This window comes from Physeter macrocephalus, chromosome 14 (genome assembly GCF_002837175.3).
Source record: "Physeter macrocephalus isolate SW-GA chromosome 14, ASM283717v5, whole genome shotgun sequence".
NCBI lineage: Eukaryota > Metazoa > Chordata > Mammalia > Artiodactyla > Physeteridae > Physeter > Physeter macrocephalus.
This window is the reverse complement of record NC_041227.1, coordinates 9,533,405-9,559,628: the sequence shown is the minus strand read 5'-3', so window position 1 is coordinate 9,559,628 and position 26,224 is coordinate 9,533,405. Positions and strand designations below refer to the sequence as shown.

The 26,224-nt window shown below is 45.4% G+C and overlaps 1 protein-coding gene across 2 annotated transcripts in view; it reads right to left on the bottom strand.

Moving 5' to 3' along the window:
• The window catches only part of ZFP64 (ZFP64 zinc finger protein), a 78,882-nt gene that overhangs the window by 9,205 nt on the left and 43,453 nt on the right, over positions 1–26,224 (bottom strand). Inside the window, exons 1-3 of one of the 2 annotated variants that reach the window (XM_028499977.2) lie at positions 11,585–11,693; positions 6,044–6,193; positions 5,810–5,872 (exon numbers count right to left, since the gene is read on the bottom strand). In XM_028499977.2, the coding sequence (XP_028355778.1) occupies positions 5,810–5,872; positions 6,044–6,193; positions 11,585–11,690 (319 nt within the window). In that variant the 5' untranslated portion in view covers positions 11,691–11,693. Of the gene's footprint in view, positions 1–5,809; positions 5,873–6,043; positions 6,194–11,584; positions 11,694–26,224 lie in introns of those variants that run through there. The other variant, XM_007128998.4, reaches the window with a different exon arrangement.

Genomic DNA, 26,224 nt, shown 5'->3' with positions numbered 1-26,224 from the left:
GAGAGTCCGCCTGCCGGTGCAGGGGACACGGGTTCGTGCCCCGGTCCGGGAAGATCCCACCTGCCGCGCGCGGAGCGGCTAGGCCCGTGAGCCGTGGCCGCTGAGCCTGCATGTCCCGAGCCCGTGCTCCGCAACGGGAGAGGCCACAACAGTGAGAGGCCCGCGTACCGCAAAAACAAAACAAAACAAAAAAAAAACTGTTCTGCGAAGGGTGCCATAAGCTTCACAAAATTGCCAGGAGGGCACAGCAAGAAAAAAGGTCAAGGATGCCTTTATCTGGCATATTCCAGACCGGTCGCGCCACCAGCCGGGTCCTGGAGAGAAGACCACAAGGAGCGGAGCTGCCACTGACTCTGGGGACACAGCAGTGAGCAGCGCAGGCTTCAGTGGCCACTGAGATGGACACTGTCATCACAGCCTAATCTACACCCTCTCCAGCCTCTGGAAAAACGTCATAAACGGAGTACTGTGGGCGCGTTCTAACCAATTTTCCAGCAAAACTGTTTTCATGTTCAATTGTTTAATCACAGAGGGAAAGAAAACAATGCCTCAACTCACTTCATGATAGATTAATCCTGATATCAGTACCAAGTGAAGAAATATAGAGTGGGATAAAAATACAAACATTGGAAGTCACTCTCTTTTATGAGGCTAAATGCCAGAGAACTAGCTTCAGTGCAGAACATTTGAAATTCAATCATCGTTCTTGATGAAAAAACCCAAACAAAACAAAACATGCCCCCAAACCAACTTCAGAAGGCTTGGAATAAAAAAAACTTCTTTAACATGATACATGATCTCGAGAGAATTCTAAGGACACGAACCACAAATGGTGGTTAAAAAAATAAATAAAAATAAGGGAATTCCCTGGCAGTCCAGTGGTTAAGACTCAGTACTTTCACTGCTGAGAGCCCGGGTTCAATCCCTGGTCAGGGAACTAAGATCCCACAAGCCGTGCAGCACAGCCCCCCAACCCCGCCGCCCGAGAAAATCAAGATACTTCATTAGAGTAAGGGGTAAGATATGGATGGTTTACCTTCACCACTACTCTTAAACTCTGACCCAGAGTACCAAGGCCAAGGCACTCCAGATCAAGTAGAAAGAGAGGAAAACTCACTCTTTGCATATGATAATCTACCTGGACAATTCAAAAGAATCGACTTGAACTATTAGAATGACTAAGACAGCAAGGGGCCTGGAGAGAACACACAAAATTCTTCTGAAACCAGTACTGCTCCTTTCAGCACTCTATCCAGTTCCTACGTCCCCCCTGGCTCCCTCATCCTTAATCCCAGTCTCCTCCCTAAAGATAAGCACATCCTCACTTGGAAGGTGGGGAGGCAGGGTGTGGGGATGATTGAATTTAAGTGCCAGGTGATACATGATGCTCTGTGATTCACAAACTTAATTTAGTACTTACCAGCTAGCCGATTGAGGAAAATACAGTACTTGTTTCTTTTGGACTTTATTCCTTGTGGGCTTTTCATGTGAATATTGGCACTTCTATTTCTTAAGTGATTGCTTGTTCAAATCCTTTTCCGTTGGAGTGATCTTTGATTTGTAGGCACCCTTGTGTGTTCTGAAGATGAACTCTGCCCCATGTTGCAAATTTGTTGTAGGACGCTTGTCTTAATGGTATCTTATTGTAAGTTTTAACTTCAGTCATATTTAATCTGTCTTCTTTGTGGTCTTTGCTAATTGTTTTTGCCTAGCTATCTCCCCCATAAATTTGTCCTCCTATATTTGTTAGTAAGTCATATATTTTAATATTTAACTTATTTAGTATATTTGAAATTTGAATGGTAAATTTCCCTATTAAAAATGTCAATTATATTAAAAAAAAGTCTGCTGTAAACCAAAATATGCTAGTTGGCTTGAGAACAAGCGCTTGTGGGACGATTGCACTGAAAACTGCGTGCTTTTTTTTTTTTTTCTTTTTTGGCGTTACGCGGGCCTCTTCCGTTGCGGAGCACAGGCTCCGGGACGCGCAGGCTCAGCGGCCATGGCTCACGGGCGCAGCCGCTCCGCGGCATGTGGGATCTTCCCGGACCGGGGCACGAGCCCGTGTCCCCTGCATCGGCAGGCGGACTCTCAACCACTGTGCCACCAGGGAAGCCCTGGGTGCTTTTCTTATGCTGCACCATTTTGACTTGAAAGAACTGAAAAACCATGATTATTTTCAGATTTGGTATTTGGCAGATGTTTTCTAAAATATGAACTAAGTGAGACTGTCATGTCAAGGAACGTTACTGATGACACTGTGAGGTTAACTTTTGGATTCTAAAAGAAAAGTTTGGATTTCAGAACATATATCCCCATTACCCTGGGCCTGCAGCATCCTAGTTCTTAGATACTTCTGATGAGATTGGTAATATTAAATGTGATTTTCTCCTATGGTTACAATGAAATGGGTCAACATTTGGAACAATTATAAAAGTTAGGAAAACTTACATTTTCCCAAATGTCCAGTGTATGACTGACTGTCAAATCAAGCCTGGGTAGGAGCCATTCAAAGTGGAAAACAAACTAATGAATGGATTTTAACTTAACAGTCTGAAAAATTTATGGATATGACTGCAAATTCTATACAGCAACTGGTCTTTAACAAACTATCATTTGTTGTATTTTGGTGTAGTATTATCTGAAAAGGTTATCAAAATACTCCTCCATTTCCAATTACATTATATGAGAGGCCAGATTTTCTTCATATCCTCCAAAGGAACACATGGCAATAGACTGTATACTGGAATAGAGGGATGAGAATCCAGCTATTAAGACAGGTTTGCAAATGTGTATACAATGTTACTTATCGCATTTTGTTTTGGAAAATAGTTACTTTTCATAGAACTGTTTATATATAATGAGCTTACTGTTTTTATTTTTAAAAATTTTTTAAAAAAATTTACTTATTTTTTTGGCCACCTGGTGCAGCATGTGGGATCTTAGTTCCCTGACCAGGGATCGAACCCGCGTCCCCTGCACTGGAAGCGTGGAGTCTTAACCACCGGACCACCAGGGAAGTCGTCCACTGTTATTCTTAAATGAATAATGTTTTAAAGTTTTCGTTCTAACTTTTAATGCAGTAACTGTCGATAAAAAAAAACTCTTTGGGGATCTTCAGTTTTGAAGTGTAAAAGATCTCAAACAGTGGCTGGGAAATCAATGTTCTACCCATTTGGCAAAGGTCCTTAAGTGATCAGCCATACATATACTGCCATCCTTGCCTCCCACTAACAGCTGGGTCAGAGATGTCATTTGGTCTATATTAGTTCTTTTTCTTGCTAATAGAACCTTCTCTTTGTAGCTGGGCACTTGCCACACAGATTGAAGATTTCAAGCTCCCAGCCTTCATTTCCACAGCTAAGAGTGGCCACGTGACTAAGTTCTGGCCAAATGGGCGTCAACTCAAATGATGTGTGTAACTTCTAGGATGTGCCTTTAAGGTGCAGTAAGCCATCTCAGACCACACCAATGAGAGCTACATCACTGGGATATCAAAGCAACAAAAGAAGAGCCCGAGTCCCTGAAACCATGGGGCCCGGCCACCATGCTTGGACTGTCACAGGACTGAAATACTTTGGTTTGATGCAACCTTTAGTTGCTTACTCACTATTCCATGAGTCACAAGGGATACTACTTCTGGGTCATGCCCAGAGGGAAAGATGCTGTGAGCCCCCCAGGCCCCACTCCTATCTTCCACTGGGTAAGAGATTCAGAGAAGTAGAGCAATTGCCTTGGATCCAGAGAAGCAGCTCAAGTGTACACCTACCAGAGAAGCACGGGTCTGCCCTACATATGCATCCCTGACTCAGTGAACCCCACCAAGGACAGGGCCTTGCCTTGTACTTTCTGTATCCCCATCATGCTCTGTATCACCTCAATAAAACATTAATCCAGCCCCTGCCTAGCTCTCTAGGTCCACCTGGTACTGTTGACATTGGGGCCTGACAGTTCTTTGTAGGGCCTGTCCTGTGCATTGCAGGATTTCGGCAGCACCTTTGGCCCCCACCCACTAGATGGCAGTAGCACCGCCCCAATGGAGGATCGCTCAGTTATGCTCAGGACAGTCACCCACTTTGAAGTTGCCTAGCCAGGCCACCCTGCTGGGGAGGAAGGGGGGGGTCATCTTGTTCAAATGGCTCCCACAGTCTGCATGCTCTTACCGACATCATCCTGGCAGCCTTGTCTTTCAAGGCTTCACTAGGAGGCCTTTCATGATCCACCCTTCCCAGGCAAAGTTGACCCTTTGTTCTCTAGTTTCCATAGCATGACGCCCATTTCCAGTAGAGACTGGCTGTCCAGAAAGCTGTCTTCTTAATGATGGAGCTTCAGGGTTTTAGCTGGGCGTATGGCTGCCCTTCTTTTTTTTTTTTTTTTTTTTTTCCGGACGGGCAGGCTCAGCGGCCATGGCTCACGGGCCCAGCCCTCCCGGACCGGGGCATGAACCCGCGTCCCCTGCATCGGCAGGCGGACTCTCAACCACTGCGCCACCAGGGAAGCCCTGGCTGCCCTTCTTGATGCCATTTTCCAGCCCCCCTTCATGCCTGATGTGACCACGACTAAGCTCTGCTCATTATCCGGCTAAGTCACAGGGGATGCTGCTTCTGGGGCATGACCCGAGGGGAGGCGTGCTGTGAGCCCTTCCTCCTGCTTCTTTTTTCCACTGGGTGAGAGATTGAGTTCTAGAGCAGCTGCCTTGGACCAGGAGACGAAGCTGCATGTTTAGGCTGCCAACTATGGACTATTTACTTCTTAAATTGTACTTGAGAGAAATAAATCGGATTGTGTTTAAGTCACTTAGTTTTGGTTTCTCTGAGAGCAAAGACATCAGTGTCCCAACTCATACAGGCTACTATAGAGTCTACACTAGAGACCAGAGGTTGGCAAAGTTTTTGTAAAGAACCAGAGAGTATAATACATCTTAGGCTTTGTACAACATGCAGTCTCCAGCAACTACTCAATAACCCCACTGTAGGGCCAGAAAATAGTTATTTTTCATAAAATTGTTAATATGTAATGGGCTTACTGTTACATTATTGGTAACAAAGCAGCCACAGATAATAGTTAGACAAGCGGGCATGACAACAGGCTGTACGTACTGTGCAGAGCCTGGTTCGTGATCACGCATTCCTTTGCTCCAGCACGTATGGTTTCTCTGTATTCTTAGCAGCTGGTTGCTCTGAAGGCACCTTCGAGAAGCAACTTCATTGCTCTTATCTAAGATTCCTATGGCCACAAGGTCTGTGTGTCCCCCTCCCTTCCCTCTACCAGCCCCTCCAGCTTCATCTCACACCCATTCTGCCCCTGCTCCCTCCAAGCCTTTGCACCACTGTTCCCTCTGCTTGGAACCCTTCCTTCTCCTCATCTGGTTACTCAGCCATCTTTTTTTTTTTTTTTTCCCTCTTTTTTCCTTTTGCCAGGCAGCACGCAGGATCTAATTCCCGGACCAGGGATCGAACCCGTGCCCCCTGCAGTGGAAGCACAGAGTCTTAACCACTGGACCTCCAGGCAAGTCCCTTAGCCATCTCTCATAGTTTAATTTAAGAGTCTTTTCCTCTGAAAAGCCCATCATGACCAGCCTAGATCAAATCCCCCTACTACAGTCCCGGTACTTTTCCCCTTGTCTGTTAGTTACCATTATTGCCTTTGTGACTTTTTAGAGGTCCCAGACCCTCCCACTAGACTACGTTTCGTGAGGCAGAGAGACTGTTTCTGTCCTGCTCGCCACTATACGCCCAGCACTTCATTCATATCCACATCCTTGGGTTTTTTCAACACTCAAGTTTTGAACAAATGAATGGATACCTACCAGTGTGGATTCTTAGATGGCGGTCCAAATCTTTCATGCCATGAACAGTTTTGAAGTGGCAACCTAGAAAAGAAAAACAGGTTCCCTTAATATAAATAACCTCAAAGAGAAAAGCTACCAGGAATCTGAAATTCTGGCAAGTCACATGTTGAGTCAGTGAGAGAACGGATGCTGAGCTCCTGGAACCGAGCCCCATACAGAGAAGGGGCTCAGCGCCTCGAGTTTACTCTTTACCTGGATAGCAGCAGTTGAAGGTCCTCTCCCCAAGGGTCGCTGTTTGTTCCTTTGACTCAGAGGGAAGAGCTGTGACAGGGGCTTTCTGGGTATCACTGCTGTCAGCGGAGGGACAAGTTGGTTTTGGAACATCATGATCTAGTTCTGAAGCTGAAATGGAGACAGTAGTAAGTGTTACTTAATTTCTCAAAAATAAGCACCATGGTAGTCTTATAGTAGGTTTGGGCTTATTTCACCTACCACCCTCCCCCCCCACAAAAAAACAAAAACAAAAACCCAAACATCACAAGTTAGAAGCCATGCACACTCTGGTCTTAACAATCCTCTTCCTCTTTACCAATTTCCAGGAAGTACAGGGGACAAAGGAACATGGTATCGTGACAGGGACCCAACTGCCAAGATCCAGACTGCAAAACTTTGCAGCAGCGCTTCTCAAACGACGTGGGGAAGACCTGGTACCTAGAATAATTTCCGATCCGTCAGACCAGTATTTTTATAAAATAAAGACAAATTATGAGAAAAGTGGAATAAGACAATAAAAGCCCAAACAGTATTAGATATGACAGAAAGGTGGATGTGTCGAGCTGTTCTGAAGTGCTTACTCCCCATTTCTGAATTTATTTTGACTCCACTCAGTAACAGGTCACAGACCACACTTCAAGTGCCACTGCTTTCCAGGACAAAATGCCACTGTTTCAACTTGAAAGATGGAGGAGGAGGAAGAAAAATCAGAGACTAAAAGATGTGAGATGGTCTGTAGTATCAGGACCTTTTTGGATCCCGATTTAAACATATTGTAAAAGCCATTTAAGACCATGGGAAGTGCAAACACTCACTGAAAGTTTGATAAGGGAATTTTTTTCTTTTAAAAAGGTGTGAAGATGAAATTAAAGTTTTTAAAAGCATTCTAGTAGTTTAGGGATGGCTATTTATAAATTGTATATGTCTAATGTGCTTCAAAATAATCCAGGGAGGGGAATGGCTGCACAGAAGAAACAAGATTGGCCACGTGTAACTAGTTGTTGAAACTGAGCATCTAGTCCACGAAGTTAATTGTGTCATTCTCTCTGTTAGTAAGGCTAAGCTAGGTGAAACTGCTGTTTTTGTAGGCCAGAATGATCAGATAATTTCATACGGTTCAATCTAATATGCAGGTTTAAAATTTTCTATAACAAAGCCTAAGTACTCCCAGAAGATTGTAAAGTGATTTCTCTCCAAACAGATTTAAGACCAAGGTAAAAAGAGGCGCTGTCAATATCTTAAGTCTTAAAAAAATATATTAACTAGTTTATGAATTACAGGCCAAGGTCAGGGACTTTTGGCCCCAGTTATAGAAGGTGGATTCCATCTTTCTTGCTAGGTTTGTTAAGGTAAACCTTCCTACCATGAGAAGCTGTAGAACACGTTGATAAGGGCTTCAGTTCCAGGCACAGGGTTTGCTTAGCCACGTGCTAGCTGTGTGGCTATTGGCAACTTAAGTAAACTGAGGCTCAGAAAAGTCATCTGTAAAAAGGTATCACTGACCCGCCTCAGAGTTAAGAGATGAACAATGTAAATTCGTGGTACGGCGCCCGGCCTCCACTGAGTCAATGCTATTACAGGGCTTCAGGTAAAGGACTGCAGCTATCACAACCAAGTAGCTGTGGTGCTTGAAGCCCCTGAACAGGGTCTGAACAACTGACCTAGTCCCGTAGCTTTCAACTGGGGTTCATTTTGCAATACCTGGGGACGTTTTTGATTGTCATGATCGCGTGCACACGTTTGCGATAGTGGCACCTAGCGGGCAGAGGCCAGGGACGTTGCTAAACATCCTGTGATGCACAGGACGGCCTCCACACCTACATCAGAATCACCTGAGTTGCGGGTTAAACGTAGTTTCCAAAGCCTCATCCAGACTTAACTGGGGGTGGGCCCAGGAACCTGCATTTTTAAAGCACTCCAAGGGATATCCTCATACTACTCTTTAAGCCTTTGCTACTCAAAGGGTGGTCCTCAGAGCACTAACATCAGCGTGACCTGAGAGCTTGTGAGAAATGCAGAACCTCAGGTCCCAGACCTACAGAATCTGCACTTTAACGAGATCCCCGGGTGAGGCGTATGCTCATTAAAGTGGCAGAAGTATAATTCCAAGCCGGCACTGCTCAAAAACCTGTGCATCACAATCACCTGGGAGGCTTGTTAAGGTACAGGTGGCTTGGGCTCCACCTCTGGAGTTCCCGACTCGGTAGGTCTGGAGTGGAGCTGGCAATTCTTCATTTCTAACAAACTCCCAGCTGATGCTGTTGGTCTGGGGACGACATTTCGAGAATTTCTGCTCTTCGAGAAGAGCTACTGGCTGGAAGAGACGCTGCTCAAGGCCGCGGGGCTGGATGGTTTCAGCCAATTAGAACCCACACTTGCCAGATCTGAAGTCCATCACCCGGCCCCTCAGAGGAAAACACAAAACCTTGCATCGTTTAGCAATTCACATGTTAAAGAAAGCCATTAAACTATTGAGGGTTTTCAATCCCACAGAAACCAAGGAAGACTGAAAAGCTGAAATCTAAGTGAGAGGCTGTAAAGCACAATGATTTAGCAAGCTGACTGGGAAGCCAGGTGATAAGCTCCAAATTCCAATTCTATCCTTTACTAGCTGTGTGACCCTGGGTAAGTTACTCAACTTCCCTGTTCCTCAGCTTCCACATCTGTAAAATGAGGACTATGGCCCCCATCTCACAGGTTTAGACGAAGATTAAGTTCTTTAATGTATATACGTAAAAGAACCTTATACATAAGTCAGCACTACATTAAATGTTACTGGTTTTATTCACTGATGTGTACACACACGAGCCACCAGATTCTCAGGGAGTGGAAAACACACTGAGCAATGCAAGTTTGAAGAAGGTAGAAGGGAGATGGATGGGTTAAAGCTATCAGAAAACTGTGCCCAAGGCTATAAAGGGTCACTAAGGCAGACTATGGCAGAGGCATTCAGAGCCTCTAAAGGCGACTTCCTCCTTCAATTTTAAGCATCCAGGAAAGCAAGGAAGGTCAGAAGCCTACTCTCCTGAGAAAGGTACAGCTTGGGCAGAGGCCCTTCTAGTCTGAAAGACGGGGTTGGGGCCACATCTGACAGAACTCAGTTTAGCACAGCGGCCATTTTCACCCTTTGAGAAACTGTTAATGTTCCTTTGGTAAGGTTGTTTTCCTGCCCCTCTTATGATTGAAGTGATTGAAGTCTACCAACTGACCTGCTCTGTTCTATCTCCTCCAAAAGCTAGGTGAGTTGCAAAGCCATCTGCAAATTAAGAGTGGCCCAACCTTAAAAAAAAAAAAAGGCGGGCTTCTAGCTCAGCATCATAACAGACCTAAAACGCGTGGAGGGGGAACATCAGTTGCAAGGCTGCTTTTCCCCCCAGCGGCGGCTGGTGTTGAGGTGCCCTGGCACCCACAGTGCTGCAGAACACAGAGCATCCTCCGCAACCCCTCCAAACACAGGGCAAGGCTCCAGGAGGTGCCCTCCAAGCGCTGTCTGCAGGAAGAAAAAGCAGCCCATGGCACTCATTTTGAACAGCCCGGGTTTACTCAGGAATTGTCTTTTATAATCGCTTCCCCCAAAGACTCAACATCCCCAATACCTCCCCAATTCTTTTACAGAGGGTCGGCAGAAGCCTTGCTCCCACCCCAGGAACCCCACCCTAGGGTTAGGGTGGAACCCCACTCCGGTTCCACCCGCCTATCGCCGCTCTAGACCTTGAGCACAAAGACAGAATATTTTGGTTATAGTAGCTCCATCCAGCCAAGCTTTAGGTTTTTTTTTTTTAAAGAAACTTTTTATTTATTGGAATAGGTAATAGATCGTTAATAGTTATAATCCAAAAGTTACTGTGAAAAGTCTCCTTCCAACCCCACTCCCCAGCTACCCAGTTCCCCCCAAAGGCAATGTTAAGAGTTTCTTGAAACATTTTGTTTGATTAGCTATTACTTATCTAAAGGGTTGGTTTTCTTTGGTTTTATTTTTAGGACTGTATTTAAAACTAAAGCGTGATGCCAAACTATTAGTTTAGGAGTGACTTTGTTAAGTTTCTGCTCTCCTCCACTACCACCTTGGGAGCGTACCGTCATCAAAGCCCACCAGACAGACCTGCTGCTGGAAGTCTGATCCTTCTGGCATAAGAGACTAGATCCCCCTCTCCCTTTCCGAGCCAGGAAAACGCGCGGGAGGGAGAGAAGAAAGTTCTGCTAAAACTCCCCTCACTACCCCCTTGCTAAGCAAAAGGCAGCAGCTACCCACGGGAGGGAGGGAAGGTGGAGAGCAGAGAGGGACCGTCAGGTAGGAATCGACACTGTCTTACCCGAGGGCAAGAGAATCACAAGGGGAAGCGACTTCGAAATGCAGAGCCCCCGACTCCACCCCACCCCTGAGATTACAGCAGCGCAGGGGGTGGTGGGAGCCTGAGAATGTAGCGAGTTCTCGAAGCTCCCTACCTGCAGGCTCTTCAGAAGCAGAGGCTCCAAGGCCCCCCGGGTGAGAAATACTGCCCCGGGGGCTTAGGGTAGCCCGGGGTCCCTAGGCTTCTCCCGGACCCCCTCTAGCCCGGTGGCAGCCGGGGTGAGCCCGTTAAATCCCACCGCGGCCTGCCCTGCTCAGTCCCCGCCCCCAACATGGCTCCGCTTCGCTTACGGGAGAAGTCAAAGTCCTCTTCGGAGCCCGGGGCTCCCGTCACTTCTCAAAACCTCAGTCGGACGCGCCTGCAAGCTCCAGCCGCGCCGACGCCCGAGGCCTCTGCACCTGCTGTCCCCTCTTCCCTCGGCCATCTCCGCCCCTCGCTCCCTCACAACCTCCAGAGTTTTACTCGACGGCGCCCCCTCCACGGAGAGGCCTTCCCGGGACAGCTCCCTCCCAGCTCGAGGTTTTCCCCGGCGCTCAGCGCTCACACACCTCACGCTCCGCCGCTCGATCTCATGTGCCGTCTTTCTCGCCTCCACTGGCCCGTAAGCCCCAGGAGGGTCGGAATTCTATCCTCCTTGTTCGTTGCTGTGAGTCTCTCCGGCACCTAGCCCCAGGTCCCGGCAGAAGCTCAGACATTTTCCAGACATTTCCCCCCACCCCCCCGCCACCGCATCCCTCAGGAAAACGCCCGGGGCGCGGGTCTCGGAGCGCCCACCTTCCAGGCGCTCAGCCCCAGCCCAGCGCCAAGGAGGTCGGGGAACCCGGGTGCCGGCGCACCCCGAAGACAGCCTCCAAAGGGGTCTCAGAGCATCCTTCCAACGTGCTGGGGAGATGACCCGTCATTTCGTAGCGCTTGGGGGGAGGGGGAGTGGATGCAGGAATGCCCTCGGGGAGCGACGTAATTTACCCGGGGAGGGTGAATTTACGAGGGGTGCGTGTGTGTAATTTACAAAGGCGGGGTCAGCAAGGCCCGAGCCCCAGAACTCGGGTTGGAAGCTTCACCCACCCTTGCACGCCCGGTGGCCGGGACCTCGCACCCGCGCGGCACTGGGGAACGTCCGAGAAACTGCCTCCAGCCCCCCGGGCCGGACGTCCGTAGCACTACTCACCCGGCTCCCCCAGCACCTCCGGGGCCGCCTCGGCGAGCTCCTGGCGCTCAGGCTGCGGCTCCTCGGAGCCGAGATGCTGGGGCCTGGCCTGCTTGCGCCGCGACATGGCGTGAGGACCAGGGCTCTGGCGAGTCCCTACGACTGGCCAGCCTCACACAACCAATTCCCGGAGTTCGGAAATTACCCCCGCCCCCGCCCCCGCCCCCCCCCTCGGCCGGAGCGCGCATGTCCCGGCAATTCTGCTCCTTAGCCGAGCAGGGCGATTTATCAAGAGCCCTGATGGCTGACTGGCCCGGAGCCAAGACCTCGGGACTCCTGGGGAAGCGCGGTCCACACCCGGGAAGCCCGCACCACCTGGGAAGCTCGTTAGAAATGCAGACTCTCGGGCTCCACCCCAGACCCGCTGAATCAGAATCTGCATTTTAACAAGCTCCCCAGGTGATTCTCATGCACATTTAAGTTTGAGAAACCGTGTCTGCATTTTAACGAGCTCCCCAGGTGATTCGTTTGCCCATTAAAATGTTAGAAGCACGGCTCTCCTCCAATTTAATGTGCGCGCGAATCACTGGGGATCTCGTTAAAATGCAGATTCTGACTCAGTGGGTCTGGGGTGGGGCCTGAGCGTCTGTATTTCTAACGAGCTCCCAGGTGATGTCGTTGCGGCTGCCGCCGCAGAGGCCGCGCTTTTAGATTCTGGCTTAATTGGCCTGGACTGAAACCTGGGCATTGGTGTATATATGTTTTAAAAAGCTTCCCCAGGTTATTCTGAAGGGCGGCCAAGGTTGAGAAGCACGACCTCCACTCGTGGCTGCATATTCGAATTTAAAATTTAAATGAGGCTAGTGCGTCTCCAACGGCAGGGTGAACTTACTGGTCCTGGAAGAGTTGGTTAAAAATGCAGATTCCGGAAGTTTAGGCTTCAGGCGGCGGAGCCCAGGCATCTGCATTTCCATGCAGCGTCTCTCCCCCGGCCCCCGGACTCTGGCGCCCGAGGTCTGAGACCACACGGCGGAAAGAGGCCTGGGGCCGACAGGGGCGCGGGCCCCGCCCAGCAGGTGACTGAGGCGTGGTCCTCGGGGGGGCGTTGATCTAATTGGCGTTCGTGCTCAGACTGGCTGGGCCCTTGATGAGACCCGAGGGGACCTCTCCTTGCACCAGGTAAACGACATCCAACTGGGAGCAAGAAAGCCACCTACAAGCCCCAGATATTTACTTTCTTCCATTGGGGAGTTACTTAAGGCGGGGCTGTGCCCCAAGCTTGCCCGAACCTGAGAGTCACGTGGGGGCCTTGGTTAAAAAAGACCCGTGTTCAGCTCTGAATCCGTGGGGCGGGGGCTGGGAATCCGTATTTCTAACATCGCCGCGGTGAGCTTTTCTCCCGTGGCTTGCTCCGGCCCTGTGGGGTTTTGCAGCGTCCTGTAAGTCACCTTCTGTGAGGTTACCATTGACAAACCCTAGGGGACTGTCTGCAAGAAGAGCATTTTTATATTTCTTTAAAAAGGAGCTGTTCATGGACATATCTACACTACCAAACCTAAAATAGCTACTGGGAAGCAGCCGCATAGCACAGGGAGATCAGCTCGGTGGTTCGTGACCACCTAGAGGGGTGGGATAGGGAGGGTGGGAGGGAGGGAGACGCAAGAGGGAAGAGATATGGGAACATATGTATATGTATAGCTGATTCACTTTGTTATAAAGCAGAAACTAACACACCATTGTAAAGCAACTATACTCCAATAAAGATGTTAAAAAAAAAAAAGCTGTTTTCCTCAAACTTCCCGTTGATTTTCAAGTTGTGAATTGATTGTAGGGATGTTTGTGTAAAGCCAGGTGAAGTCACTCAAGGTTAAGTTTTCGAGATAAATTTTTAAAAAGCAACTTTTAAAGTTTTCTTTGGGATGTGTGTATATGTGTTTAGGTACACATATATGTAAAGCCATTTCAATACATACGTGTGTGCTTCTGTTTATCATGTGACCTTTTGGAATGTCTCAGAAGGATCTCTAGGGGCCAATGGTTGCCTCTGGGGAAGCTGAAGAAGGAAATGCACCCAGCCCAGAGGTTGGGAGGCATCTGATACCGCTTTTTACTACTTGAGGTGTGTACCTGTGTTTGTATTTGCTATGGATAGAAATAATTTCTTCAGCTCAGGTGCACACAACTGGATTAACCAATCTTTGGTACAAGACCCGTTGTCATCCCTGATCTGTCGCTGGTTGCTTGTTTGTTGCTTGGCTTATTAAGATATAATTAATACCAGGGAACTCACTGACCCAAGCTAGGACCTTAACCATAACCTGCATTTCTCATATATCCCCCTTCATCCCCTCCCCGAATTTAATAGCCATCCACCTAAACCCTTCATTCTTCATTCCTTTGCTTTTTTTTCTTAGCAAGTCTTTTTTGCACCTACATGTATGCCTTAAATTTTAATTTTTAAAGAACTTCATGAAAAGGGTATGTAATCTTCCAGTAATTACTCCTCCCCTGCATTTATTATATTGCTAAGATCATCCAAATTATCACTGTTGTTCAACCAGTTTGACCGATGTGTAATATTCCATGGTGTGAAAATATCACAGTTGGTTCATCTGCCTTCCTGATGATGGGCACTTGGGTTGTTTCCCAGTCTTTGTCACGTGAATAATGCAGCTATGATCGTTCTAAAAAGTGTCAGTTTCTTAAATGAATGTATACATTGGTTGCATTGTAAGTGACTATGTAAGAAATGATGCCACAGTGGAGGCACCAATCTACACTTCCCCCAGCAAGGTAAGAGGTACCGTGGGGTCACATCCTTTACCACGCTCCGTATTGTCAGATGTCTTAATTTCTGCCAATCAAATTGACATCAAATTGACAATGATATTTCACTACGGTTTTGATTTGCATTTTCCTTGAATATATTTCAACAAAAGGCAAAGTAAATTATCAATATTTTCTACAAATATAATGACAGCAACAGATTACAACTTGCTTCCTTTTTTGAAGGCACTGTTTTAGTATTTTACAATACATCCATTCAACGTTATGGTCCTAAATTAAGTTTATTACCATGTTTGGTTTTAATGGCTTGATTTCAAGGGTTATCACTGAAAAACTGAAGAGAAAAAAAAACCTCACAGGATATATAGAAAAAAAAGAGGATCATTGGCTATGCTTAAATCATGGTTCTCTCTTTTTAATCCCATTCACCAGTTACACAAATGGACTATTTTCTTTGAAATCCAGCTCGTAAATTTTCATTTCCCCTGATAATCAACCTGGGGCTTCTACAAATTAACCTGAAGAGGTTAACCTAAACTATATCTTTAACAACTGGATTTCAAACCCACTGAAGCTCTTTATTTGGAAGATGTTTAAACAGATTAGGAAATTCTGTTGCCAAATTTAAACACGCAGATAGAGGTCTTTACAGGTGACAACTTTTCATTATTTTCAGCAACAAAATCACCTAACAAGGGAATCATGGCCAAACGTGCATTTCAAATACTCACTCCACAGCATGTTTCTCTTGGAAAGCGCTTTCTCATTCTTTATATGTATATCACCTGTATCCTGATTTTTTTTTTTAAAAGGTTGTTAGGTAGCTCCCTTTCTTCGAAAAGAAAGTCAATAAATTTTCAACGCTTGTCCCTTTGTAAAAGAAAAACGGAGTATATTTGTAATTTTGATAACTTAAGTATTTTGCCAAGAGGTGAAGTGTACCTCTGAATTATACAGAAGATTGTCCTGGTCATTCGATATCTTACAAAGCATTACAAAGATTCCAGAGGCAGTATCATGTCATTACGAAGCACATGGACTGGGGCCAGCCTGGGTGAGAATCCTGGCTCTTTTACCATGTGACCTTGAGAAAGCTTCCTTGTGCCCCAGTTTTCTCTTCCATAAAATGGTGATGCTAATACAGCCGGGGTGGTTGTGAGGATGAATGAATACATATATGTAAAGTGCATGGAACAATGTCTACTACAGAGGCAGTACTCTCTAAATGTTATTTATAATAGTAGGGTAAGAGTTACAGTTATCTGTAAAAATAGCTAATGCTCATCTAGAATTGGTGGTTCTGGGAATTCCCTGGTGGTCCAGTGGTTAGGATTTGGCGCTTTCACTGCTGAGGGCCCAGGTTCGATCCCTGGTTGGGGGACTAAGATCCCACAAGCGGTGCGGCACAGCCAAAAAAACAAAAACAAAAAAGTTGGTGGTTCCAGTGAACTTGGGACAGATATTCTGTTTTATGTGGGAATAAATTGGAAGCACACAAGCCTGTACTAACATCACCCAACCCTTCTGAGTTGCAGATTTCCATGCCTTTATACCAGTCTCTCTCTATATACTAAATGAGTACTACAATATTATTTAATATTGGTCAAGTAATTGCTTTCCTTTTTAAGAGAAATAGATAAAAATATAATTGTCTCTCTGATTGTCCTGGGCCTCCCGTGGGGTGAGCACCTTGCTTGGGTCGTGTTCTCCTAAAGCTACCTCACTCGACTTCTGTCGTTACCACCTAGTATTTTCCGCTGTGGATACAGGAATGAATCCAGAAATGTTTATCCAGGTAAAAGTGATGCCCCAGCGGGGCGTAAAGCGAGACAGGAGCAAATCTCATTTCTTCATCTGCCGAGAGTTCATTTATTTGTTCATCTGATGATAATTTGAGTCCAGACTGTTGCCTGGCTCTGTTCCAGGTGCTGGGTATGGAGGGATAGGGAAGACAAACAAGACCCAGCAGGGCAGTCAGAGAAGGAAGGAAAGAACGAGTGTGCAGGTCATTGCAGATAGGGGTGGGGGCCACGGTTAAGGTGAAACAGGGTGGCGAGATGAAGAGTGGTAGTAGGGGCGGTACCTGAGTTTCGCTAGAAGTGACCTTTGAGCTAAAACCTGAATATAATAGGCAGCCCTGGGAAGAACCAGGGAGAGAACGTTCCAGGGAGAGAAAACCATAACAGCAAAAGCCCCCAGGAGATCAGCTTTCGTGTGTTTGAAGCAAAGTAAGAAGATTCAGTGACTACCTGGTTTCCAGAGAAGAAAAATATGTCTGTAGGAATCTGAAAAGTCCAAGCTCACTTACGATTAAAGAAGTGCAAGTTAAAAATACATTGAAGTACTGTTTTATACTCTGTCTGAATAGAAAAGATAAACCCAACCCCACACATATTAGTAAAAGTGAGTGTATGCTGTGATCCAGCTATCCCTCCCCCGCTGTACTCCTCAAACTATGCACGGGCGTCACTGGGGATCTTGTTAAAATGCAGATTCTGACTCCAGTGCTTCTCCAACTTTAATGTGCAGAAGAATGACCTGGGGGTCATGTTAAATGCAGATTCTGGGCGACAAACTTATAAGAGGTGTTCAGCATCACTAACTATAAGGGAATGAATATTCACCATAAAGTCCTCCTTTTTTCCCGCCTATCAGCTCAATAAAAATTAAGACTGCTGATAACATCTACTTTTACTAAGAGTGCAGGGAGATTAGTCTTCTAATGCATTGCTAGTGGGAGTGTGAATGGCTATAGCCACTTTGGAAGGCAATTTGGCAATCAGTCTTTAGATATGCCCTGCCAATGGTTTATCAGTTCTGCTTTCCATCTCTTCTCCTATAGAGAAATGCTTGCACATGTGCACAAGGGGACAGGTCCAGGGATGTTTGTTGCAACACTACTGTCATCACAAACAACTTGAGAAACAACCTAAGTGTACAACAATAGGGGAATGGTTAGATTCAACTGTGGTTTAGCCATACCAGGCAGCAAATAATAGTAATCAGCCAGTTTTATGTTTATAGGGATGGCTAGAGCTCCAGCTATACTGCATTGAAGAGGAAAAGTAAGTTCTACGTAGATATAAACACATATTCAAGTCCACATATGTTTTCAGCGGTGAAAATGAAAATCCAGAGGACAAAAGTCCTGGCAGGATGCACACTGGCTATGAGTTAAGCAAGGTGGTGGCAGGGAGTAGAGTCAGAGGGGAAGGATTGGAGAACCTAAAATTTCCATAGGTATGCATGAGAATATTATCTTTAGTAACATTTTTTAGAAATAGGGAGTGTGTTCACATACTACTTTATGGTTAAAAATTAATAATTAAAATTACTAAATTATGGTTCTATCATAAAATAGAATAAATTCTTTATGACTATAAAAAGAATAACGTATTTCTCTGTGCACTGATGGAATATTTTCAAGATGTATTAGGTGAAATATTCAAAGGACAGAAAAGAACACAAATAATGCTGTTGTGTGTATGTATGTATGTAAATACATATATGTAACAGTATCTCTCTCTATAAAATTTAACATATATACATATACACACATACACACATAAACTTGTGAATGCAGAGGAGACCAGGTTGCTGGTAACATGAGTTATCTCTGGGGACAGGACGGCAGTATTTGTGATGCAGTTGTCTGAGTGACAGACATCTTGCTATATACCGTTTTACAGTCTTTTAAGTTTGAAAATTTAAAATTTGGCACACACACAAGAATGTATAAAACATAAACGTGCAATTTAAGGAATAACACCTGAGTAACCATCAGCACCGTAAGATACAGAACATTCTTAGTACTAAAGAAGCCCTTCACATATTCCTATCCATCAGCTTCTCCTTCCTTCTGCCACCTTCTTCCAGGATCGCGAATTTTGTGTAATAATTATTTAAAAATAGTTTTGTCACCTAAATATGTTGCTTAGTGTTGCCACTTGTTGAACAGTATGACTGTTTTCCTTCACTTGCTCCTTTAAGCCTGTGAGAGTCAACACGTTGCTGCAGGCAGCTGTGGTTCATTCATTGTCACCCTGTGAATATATCACACTTCATCTACACCTTCATTGCCAGTGAGTGGTCTCCAATTTGTAATTATGAGCAATGTAGCTATGAACATTCTTGCACAGCTTTCCTGATTCACATGTGTAAGTTTCTCTAAGCCTAGAATCTGCATTTTAACAAGATCCCTTAGTGATTCTCATGCATGGTAAGTTTGAGAAATGCAGTGTGGGAGGAATGCCTGGATTAGAGCATATGCTTACGTTCAAATTTCCTAGGAAATGCCAAACTCTATCCCAATGTGGCCATATTAATTTATATTCCCATCAGCATATATAACTTTTAAAATTAAAAAAAAAAAGCTAGTTAAAAAGTCACTAGGGCACAGTCTTAGTTGAAAATGGAAATAACCACGATACAGATCCTCAGTTCTTCCTCCTCTTTCCTTTCTCCTCCCCCACTGCAGCCCCTTCCCTTCATGGATTAGAATTTGAAATGATGAGATGAAATACTGGAAGAGGATACTGTACAAGCAACAATGTGGATCAGGACCTTTATAGTGAAAATAGCCTCCACTTCACCTGCTAACCCCCACAGGTTTGGAAGTTCCTGAACTGTAGAGGAATGTTATCCAAGAATAGGAATTCTAAGCTTCTAGACGTGGGGCTGGGTGTGGCAGGCCTGAGATGGTCAGTTGTCCTACCTACTCTTGAGAAAAATGAGTTTCCAATCCTTTTCTGGTGACACTGAAATCTCCCAGACCAACTGTCATTTTCAGGTCCTTTTCGTGTTCCATATCTTAGAGCATACAGTCTCCCTGACTGACATATTCTACCAGGGCTTGTTTCAGAACCATTCACTTGTTTACAAACATTAACTGGGTTCTATCTGGGTGTGAGGTATGATACTAACCTCTAGGAATGCAACAGTAAGCCTTTAAGGAAGTCACAGAGTAATCAAGAGGAAAAATAAGTAAACAGACAGTTACAATACAGTGTGATAAAGACTCACACATGCTGTATTAAAAAAGAAAAGAAAAGAAAAAAAAGACTCACACAGTGGTCAGGCAAAGCTTCCTGCAAGAGGCAGATTCATAACCCCAGAGGTGTAGGAAGAGCAGGTCTTGGGCAAACAGAGAAATGAGGTGAAAAGGGTTCCAGGCAGAGGGAATAGCTTGTGCAAAGACCAGCTATGGCACTTTTGAGGAACCTCGGTCTGGCTGGAGGTGGGCGGAGTGCTGGAGACAGGACAGGGGTAGGGAGTAGATGCAAAGGCTTTGTATAGCAAGTAGGGTATAATTAAACCATTTCCTATTTCTCCTTTCCCCTCTCTCCCTTTTAAACTTGGACACATCCAGAGGCAGATCCTAGGCCTGGCTTGGGAAGGTTACTCAACCTCTCCTAACCTGAGACGCAACAACGGTGGTGGTAGTGATGACTATGACGATGACAATGAGAAGAGTGAGTATTCACATAGGCTCACCATGTGCTAAGTAGCATTCTAGAACATATTTTACATATATTGTCTCACCAGAGTCCAGCTCTTCAGACATGTGTGATTTTGAACAAGTCTCTTAACCTCCTCGAGCCTCAGTTTCCTCATCTGTAAGATGAGGATAATAATTCTACCTACCTCAAATGGTTTTTCTGAGTATTAAAAGGGAAATATATGTAAAGGGATTGACAAATAGTAAAGAATCAAGTTTATTAGTAATTATTATTTATTATTGGCAGCCATCTACCTACTACCCTTACACTATAATAACTTAAAAAAAAACTATTTAAAAATGTAATAACCATTATTCTATATTTTATTGAACACCTACATTGTGCCTGACTGGTTTGGGTGATAGATATACCCATCCTTTGGACCAGGGTTTGGCAAACTATGGCCTGTGGACCAAATCTGGCCCACTTGCCTATTTCTGTAAATAAGGCTTTATTGGAAGAGAGCATCATGCATTTATATGTTATCTATGGCTACTTTTGTGCTAGAACTACAGAACTGAGTAGCTACAACAGAGATGATAAATATTGACTATTAATTATTTCTGTTGAAACCAGCAACTCTTTCTGTTGCTTTATAGAATAAACTTGCTAACCCTTGCTTTTGGACTTATAACATGACCAAGGTCACGGGGTACTGTGATTGGCCAAGCATGGGATATGTGCCCTCCCCTCATGAAGGGGGTGTGTTACCCCATTTGAAGCATATAGGCTGAAAGAGCGGGTAGAGTGGATCCCCAAGGAAAATCTGGAAAATGCGCAGAGAAGGAGGTAGTTATAGCAGAGGGATCCGAGGCTCAGGGCCTTGGCAATGAATATTCATGGTTTTGTCTAACCATGCTACCCTCCTTCCTTTGGGGAACTAGTTCTGGTAGGGGTGCCACTTATGGAAAGCCACTGATGGCCAGATGAGTGGGCCACTGAGCAGGATGGGCTCAGCCTAACCCACTGTGTCTGCCTGACCACAGATGTGCTCTGGCACTGGTCACACCATTCCCGGCGTGTTTATGTACAAAAGCAGAGACAGAAGGACTGCCCTCTGGATTTGCTGCATTGGGCTGATGTTAAGTTGGGGTTGCCAACTGTGACCATAACTTTCTAGCAAGTTTACAAAACCCACCTGCAGGAGGAAAGAATAAGAACAAGCAAAGGCCAGCAGTGAAGAGCATGATCATGAACAAAGAGGCTACACACGACCATCTCCCTGGTTTAGGTTTCAAGGTCCGGGGAGCAGCCCTGAACCCTGTGTTTCTTTCTTCGATTTTGGAAACTACCTAGTATCTGTCCAGGAAGTCTTCTTACCTCTGCTAGTTTTAGTGTGTTTTCTGTTCCTTGTAACCAACAGAGTGCTGGAAATATGTGGTCAAGCTATAGAGAAAGGCCAGAGAGGAACTCCCCTCACCTAAAGTCAGGAGGAAGCAAAAACACTATGGAAGTAGAAACCATGAGGTGTGTAAAAGATACAGAATAGAGGGCAAGGTGCCGAACAAAAGAAAGAAACCAACCAACCAACCAAATGTGGAATAGCTGAGTTTCATTTACAGCAGAGAAAATACCCAAGAATTCCCAGAACTAATACATTTTAGTTCCAACTTCTGATCTCCTGCACACCTGGTGGTCAAACATTTATTGTTACATCATAATTTTTTTTTTTTCGGCCTTGCCATGCAGCAGGCAGGATCTTAGTTCCCCGACCAGGGATTGAACCCATGTCCCCTGCAGTAGAAGCACAGAGTCCTAACCACTGGACTGCCAGGGATTCCAAATGTTTATTGTTTTGTGTTGCAGATACCTTCGTACATTTCTGTTATCACCGGGGTCTTATAGGCATTTAAGCCCTGGTTTAAAAGTCCCTTTAAGAATGAACTAGTGTTGGACTTTCCTGGCGGTGCAGTGGTTAAGAGCCTGCCTGCCAATGCAGGGGACATGGGTTCAAGCCCTGGTCCAGGAAGATCCCACATGCCGCGGAGCAACTAAGCCTGTGTGCCACAACTACTGAGCCTGCGCTCTAGAGCCCACGAGCCACAACTACTGAGCCCGCGAGCCACAGCTACTGAAGCCCACGCACCTAGAGCCCGTGCTCCGCAGCAAGAGAAGCCACCACAATGAGAAGCCCGTGCACCACAAGGAAGAGTAGCCCCCGCTCGCCACAACTAGAGAAAGCCCGCGCACAGCAACGAAGACCCAAGACAGCCAAAATTAAATAAACAAATTTATTAAAAAAAAAAAAGAACTAGTTTCGGACTTCTCTGGTGGTGCGGCACAGTGGTTAAGAATCCGCCTGCCAATGCAGGGGACACAGGTTCGAGCTCTAGTCTGGGAAGATCCCACATGCCACGAAGCAACTAAGCCCGTGCGCCACAACTACTGAGCCTGTGCTCTAGAGCCCGTGAGCCACAACTACTGAGCCCGTGTGCCACAACTGCTGAAGCCCGTGCACATAGAGCCTGTGCTCCACAACAAGAGAAGCCGCTGCAGTGAGAAGCGTGCACACGGCAATGAAGAGTAGCCCCTGCTTGCCACAACTAGAGAAAGCCCGTGCGCAGCAACGAAGACCCAGTGCAGCCAAAAAAAAGGAAATCGGGAAAAAGAAAAAACTATACATATAAGCATATGTAAACACGTGGTTGCTTTTGGGGAAGTGAGTTGGGGATCTGATGTGGGAAGGAGAATAATTTTTCATCATATACCATGTTGGAATGTTTGAATTTTTTCACTCTTTGCATGTATTAGTTTTTCAATTAAAAATATCGTAATGAGATATATGATAAAGCAAAAAGAGTATCATGTTAATGACAGAATCTTTGTGGAAAGAATGTGGGTGATCACCAAACATTTTTTTTCAACTTTGCTGTATGGTTGAAACGTTATATGGAAAAAAAAACTGTTGGACATTTTTCCTTTAAGAAGTTCCCCTTCTATAATGAAGTCAAAGGCCAGCCCTGCAGCATTGGTACCCATCAGGCTCTCAGAAGGAAGGAGAATTCCCATGGTGGTGGTAGGGGCATCTTTCTGCCTAAAGGTGCCCAGCGTTGCACTGTTATGAGACTGAAAACATCTGAGCTGGCTTTTTAGCTAAGTGCAGAGGCTGAGTCTAAAGCAATGACTTCCACGCTGATATGGCTCCCAATTCTGCCCAGCTGGAGTCCTCACTATTGGTCAATGACAATAGAGCCCATCAGAGCTTCCCTCTTTGGGAGTGTATCAGTTAGAGCTCGTTGATTACAAGCAACAGAAACTGCTGGCCAGTTGAACCAGAACAGGAATTGATTGATTGGCAGCATGTGAGGGACCTGAGAGCCCAGCTCAGGTGATGCTCAGAAAGTGAGGCAGGCCAGAATGAGGTGCCCCGCAAGGACGTCTGTTTGGGGTGCTGCCGGGGAACATCTCTGATGCTGATGCTGGAAACCCCTAAGCTGGGCCCCACTGCTCCCAGAAACCGCTGCTGCTGTCACCACACACTGTTTAAACCTCTGCTGAAATGCTGCTATTGTGGGTGAATTTTAATACCTCCCTGTGGTTTGTGCCGCTTGCATGGTCTTAGGCAGGAATACCTGACTGGCCAAGCCCAGGGCTTGTGCTTGTCCTGAAGCTGCAAGGAAGTGGTGGGAGTAGCTGACGCTCACCAGCTTGTACAGTGGTGGGTAGGACACTGCCTTCCACCGGGATGAGCACAAAGACGGATGTGTTCTACACAGGAAGCCAGTGGATCCTGAGCAGCCCGAATGATGACAAAGGTGAGCTATCGACGGCTTAACCAAAGATACAGAAAAACGGAGACAGCAGATCATTAGCGCTGCTACCTATATGGCTACATTAACTGACTGCCTACTATGTGCTATGTACTTAACCTGTATTATTATTTTTGTTTTTCTTTTTAAATTGAAGGATGGTTGATTTACACTATTGTGTTAGGTTCAGGTGTACAGTATAGTGATTCAGTGTTTTTGCAGATATATTCCATTATGGGTTCTTACAATATAATGGGTACAGTTCCCTGTACTATACAGTATATCTGTGTTGCTTCTCTATTTTATTTTGTATCTGTTAATCCTACACCCCTAAGTTGTCCCTCCTCCCTTTCTTTTCCCCTTTGGTATCACAAGTTTGTTTTCCATATCTTACCATGTATTATTTTATTTAACATGTGTTATTTTATTTAATCCTTCTTTACAACACTGTAAGGTAGGAACTGTTATTATCCCCATTATGCAGAAGAAGAAACTGAGGTTCAGAGAGGTTGGGTCACTTGTCTGGGTCATATCTCTGGGAAACTATGGAGCTGGGATTTGAACCCACCTTTTTCTGACTCCAGAGCCCGTGTTCTTAACCACTACCATCCACTGTTCCACTTTTCCATGGGCCTGCTGCGTCTTTGAATGACAGTACTTACTCACCTGCTTACAGGTAATTTGGGTGTATCTATGCTGTCTACACTGGATTAGGTGGAAAGAAGCTCTGGACAGATGACTGCCGATTTGCTGACTTGCAAGAACTTTAATACGGAAAAAAAATTTAAGTTCTCATTGAGCCTTCAGCATACCAATCGCTCAAATTAATCTGAACTCTGTGAATCTTTCTGAAGACACATGGTAACTTAGAGTTAGCTCAAAACGAATAGACTCCTCTTGAAGAAGAGGTGTAAAGTCTCTTAAAAGCTGAGGCATCTCCAGCACTTTATCCCTCTCATGTATCTTCTCTGGGAAGGCACTGAGTCTCAGAGCCAGTGAGGAAAATGTTGCCTCTAGCAAAAGATGCCCTTATGGAGACTAACAGGTCTTGGGTAGATTGGGTGGGGAGTCCTCTGGGCAGGTTTTCTTTCTCTCTCCTATGAAAGGGAACTGACCAAAAATTAAAAAAAAAAAAAAAAAAAAGGAAGAAAAAGGATGCAAGACAAGATGGGGAGAAGAGACCTGCTGGATTTGCATCCAGATTTTACAAGGACAAATACTTATTTCATCATACTTGTGTTGAAAGTGATTTTAAAGTGGTATTGCAGGGAAAACATCATTTCACTAATTCAAGTAAATGCGAAACACTGGAAATGGCAATTCAGTAGACAATGGTAAGCTGAGTACGTTTACTAATAGTCTCCTGTATTAGTCAGTTTTTACCGTGTGACAAACAACTTCAAAATCTCAGTGGCTTTCGACAACAAACATTGGTTCTTTTTTATGTGTCTGTGAGTCATTGTGGCTCTACTGGATTGGGTTGAGGTCAATTCCATGTGTTTGCTCGTGTCTCCTTGGCTCTTTTGCTACACCCAGCATGTTCTTCTCGTGACAGGTCACGTGAGAGCTAGAGGATGAGCCAAACTGTATAGACACAGTTAAAACCCCTCATCCCATCGGGTCTACTGTATTCCATTGGGCAAAGCAAATCACACAGCTTCACCCGAAGTCAGTGGGGCCAGGAAGCCACTCTACCCACCATGATACCAATGTGCAAGGGTGGATAAGTATGATTCTGTACCAGGGAGGGAGTGCTGGGCTGGAAACAGAAATCTAGTCTACCACAGCCACTAACACTGAAAATAGGAATACAATCACACAGCGAAGAATAAACAGATGGATAAAACTTGATACATTTATAGTAATAAATTTATCTCTAAAGCATTAGGTCAAAACCCAAACTCTGATCAGCTCTGTGGCACGTGACTTGTTATTTTTCTTGGAAAACTGACTCATGGGATAGGAAACTCTGATCTTTGACTTGTGGTGTGCTGCTGCATTCCACCACTAGGGAGAAGCATTAGGCATTATTTTACAGCTTCTGGGCTTGGCCTTCCATCGGTGAGGGTGGTAAGGGCATACTGGAGGCTACTTATACCTGCTCTCCCAGCATAATTAGCCAGAGTGCTTGCCACCCCACTCTCAAAGGTGTCCCAGTCTGATGTCCCAGTCTGGATGATGGACTATATGATCACTTTGTATAAATGGTATAAATGTGGTGTTGCTTCTCTAGAAATAAACAACCTTCCCAGGAGCTAACATTCTCCATGGAGCACCTTTTTCTTTGGTCTTTTCCTTTCTAGAAAAATGCTCCGATTACAAATGACCTCTCTCCTCCAGGGCTTCATGTGTTCCAGCCCACCTTAGAATGCTCACCCCTCCATTTCTCTGTTCCCAATTTCAATTATCATTTTGACTTTCCACGAGCAGCCTCCCCTGGACCCTCCAAACCTGGGTTATATGGGTTCCCCGTCGTCCTGCTATGTCCCCCTGACAGAGCATTCATATACTGTGACAAATGTTTATTTGCCCATCTGCCTTACTAGTCTGTGAGATCCCAGAGGGCAAGGACCCTGCCTGCCTTGTGTCACTACCATCATATGCAATTAGTATTTGCTGAATGAATG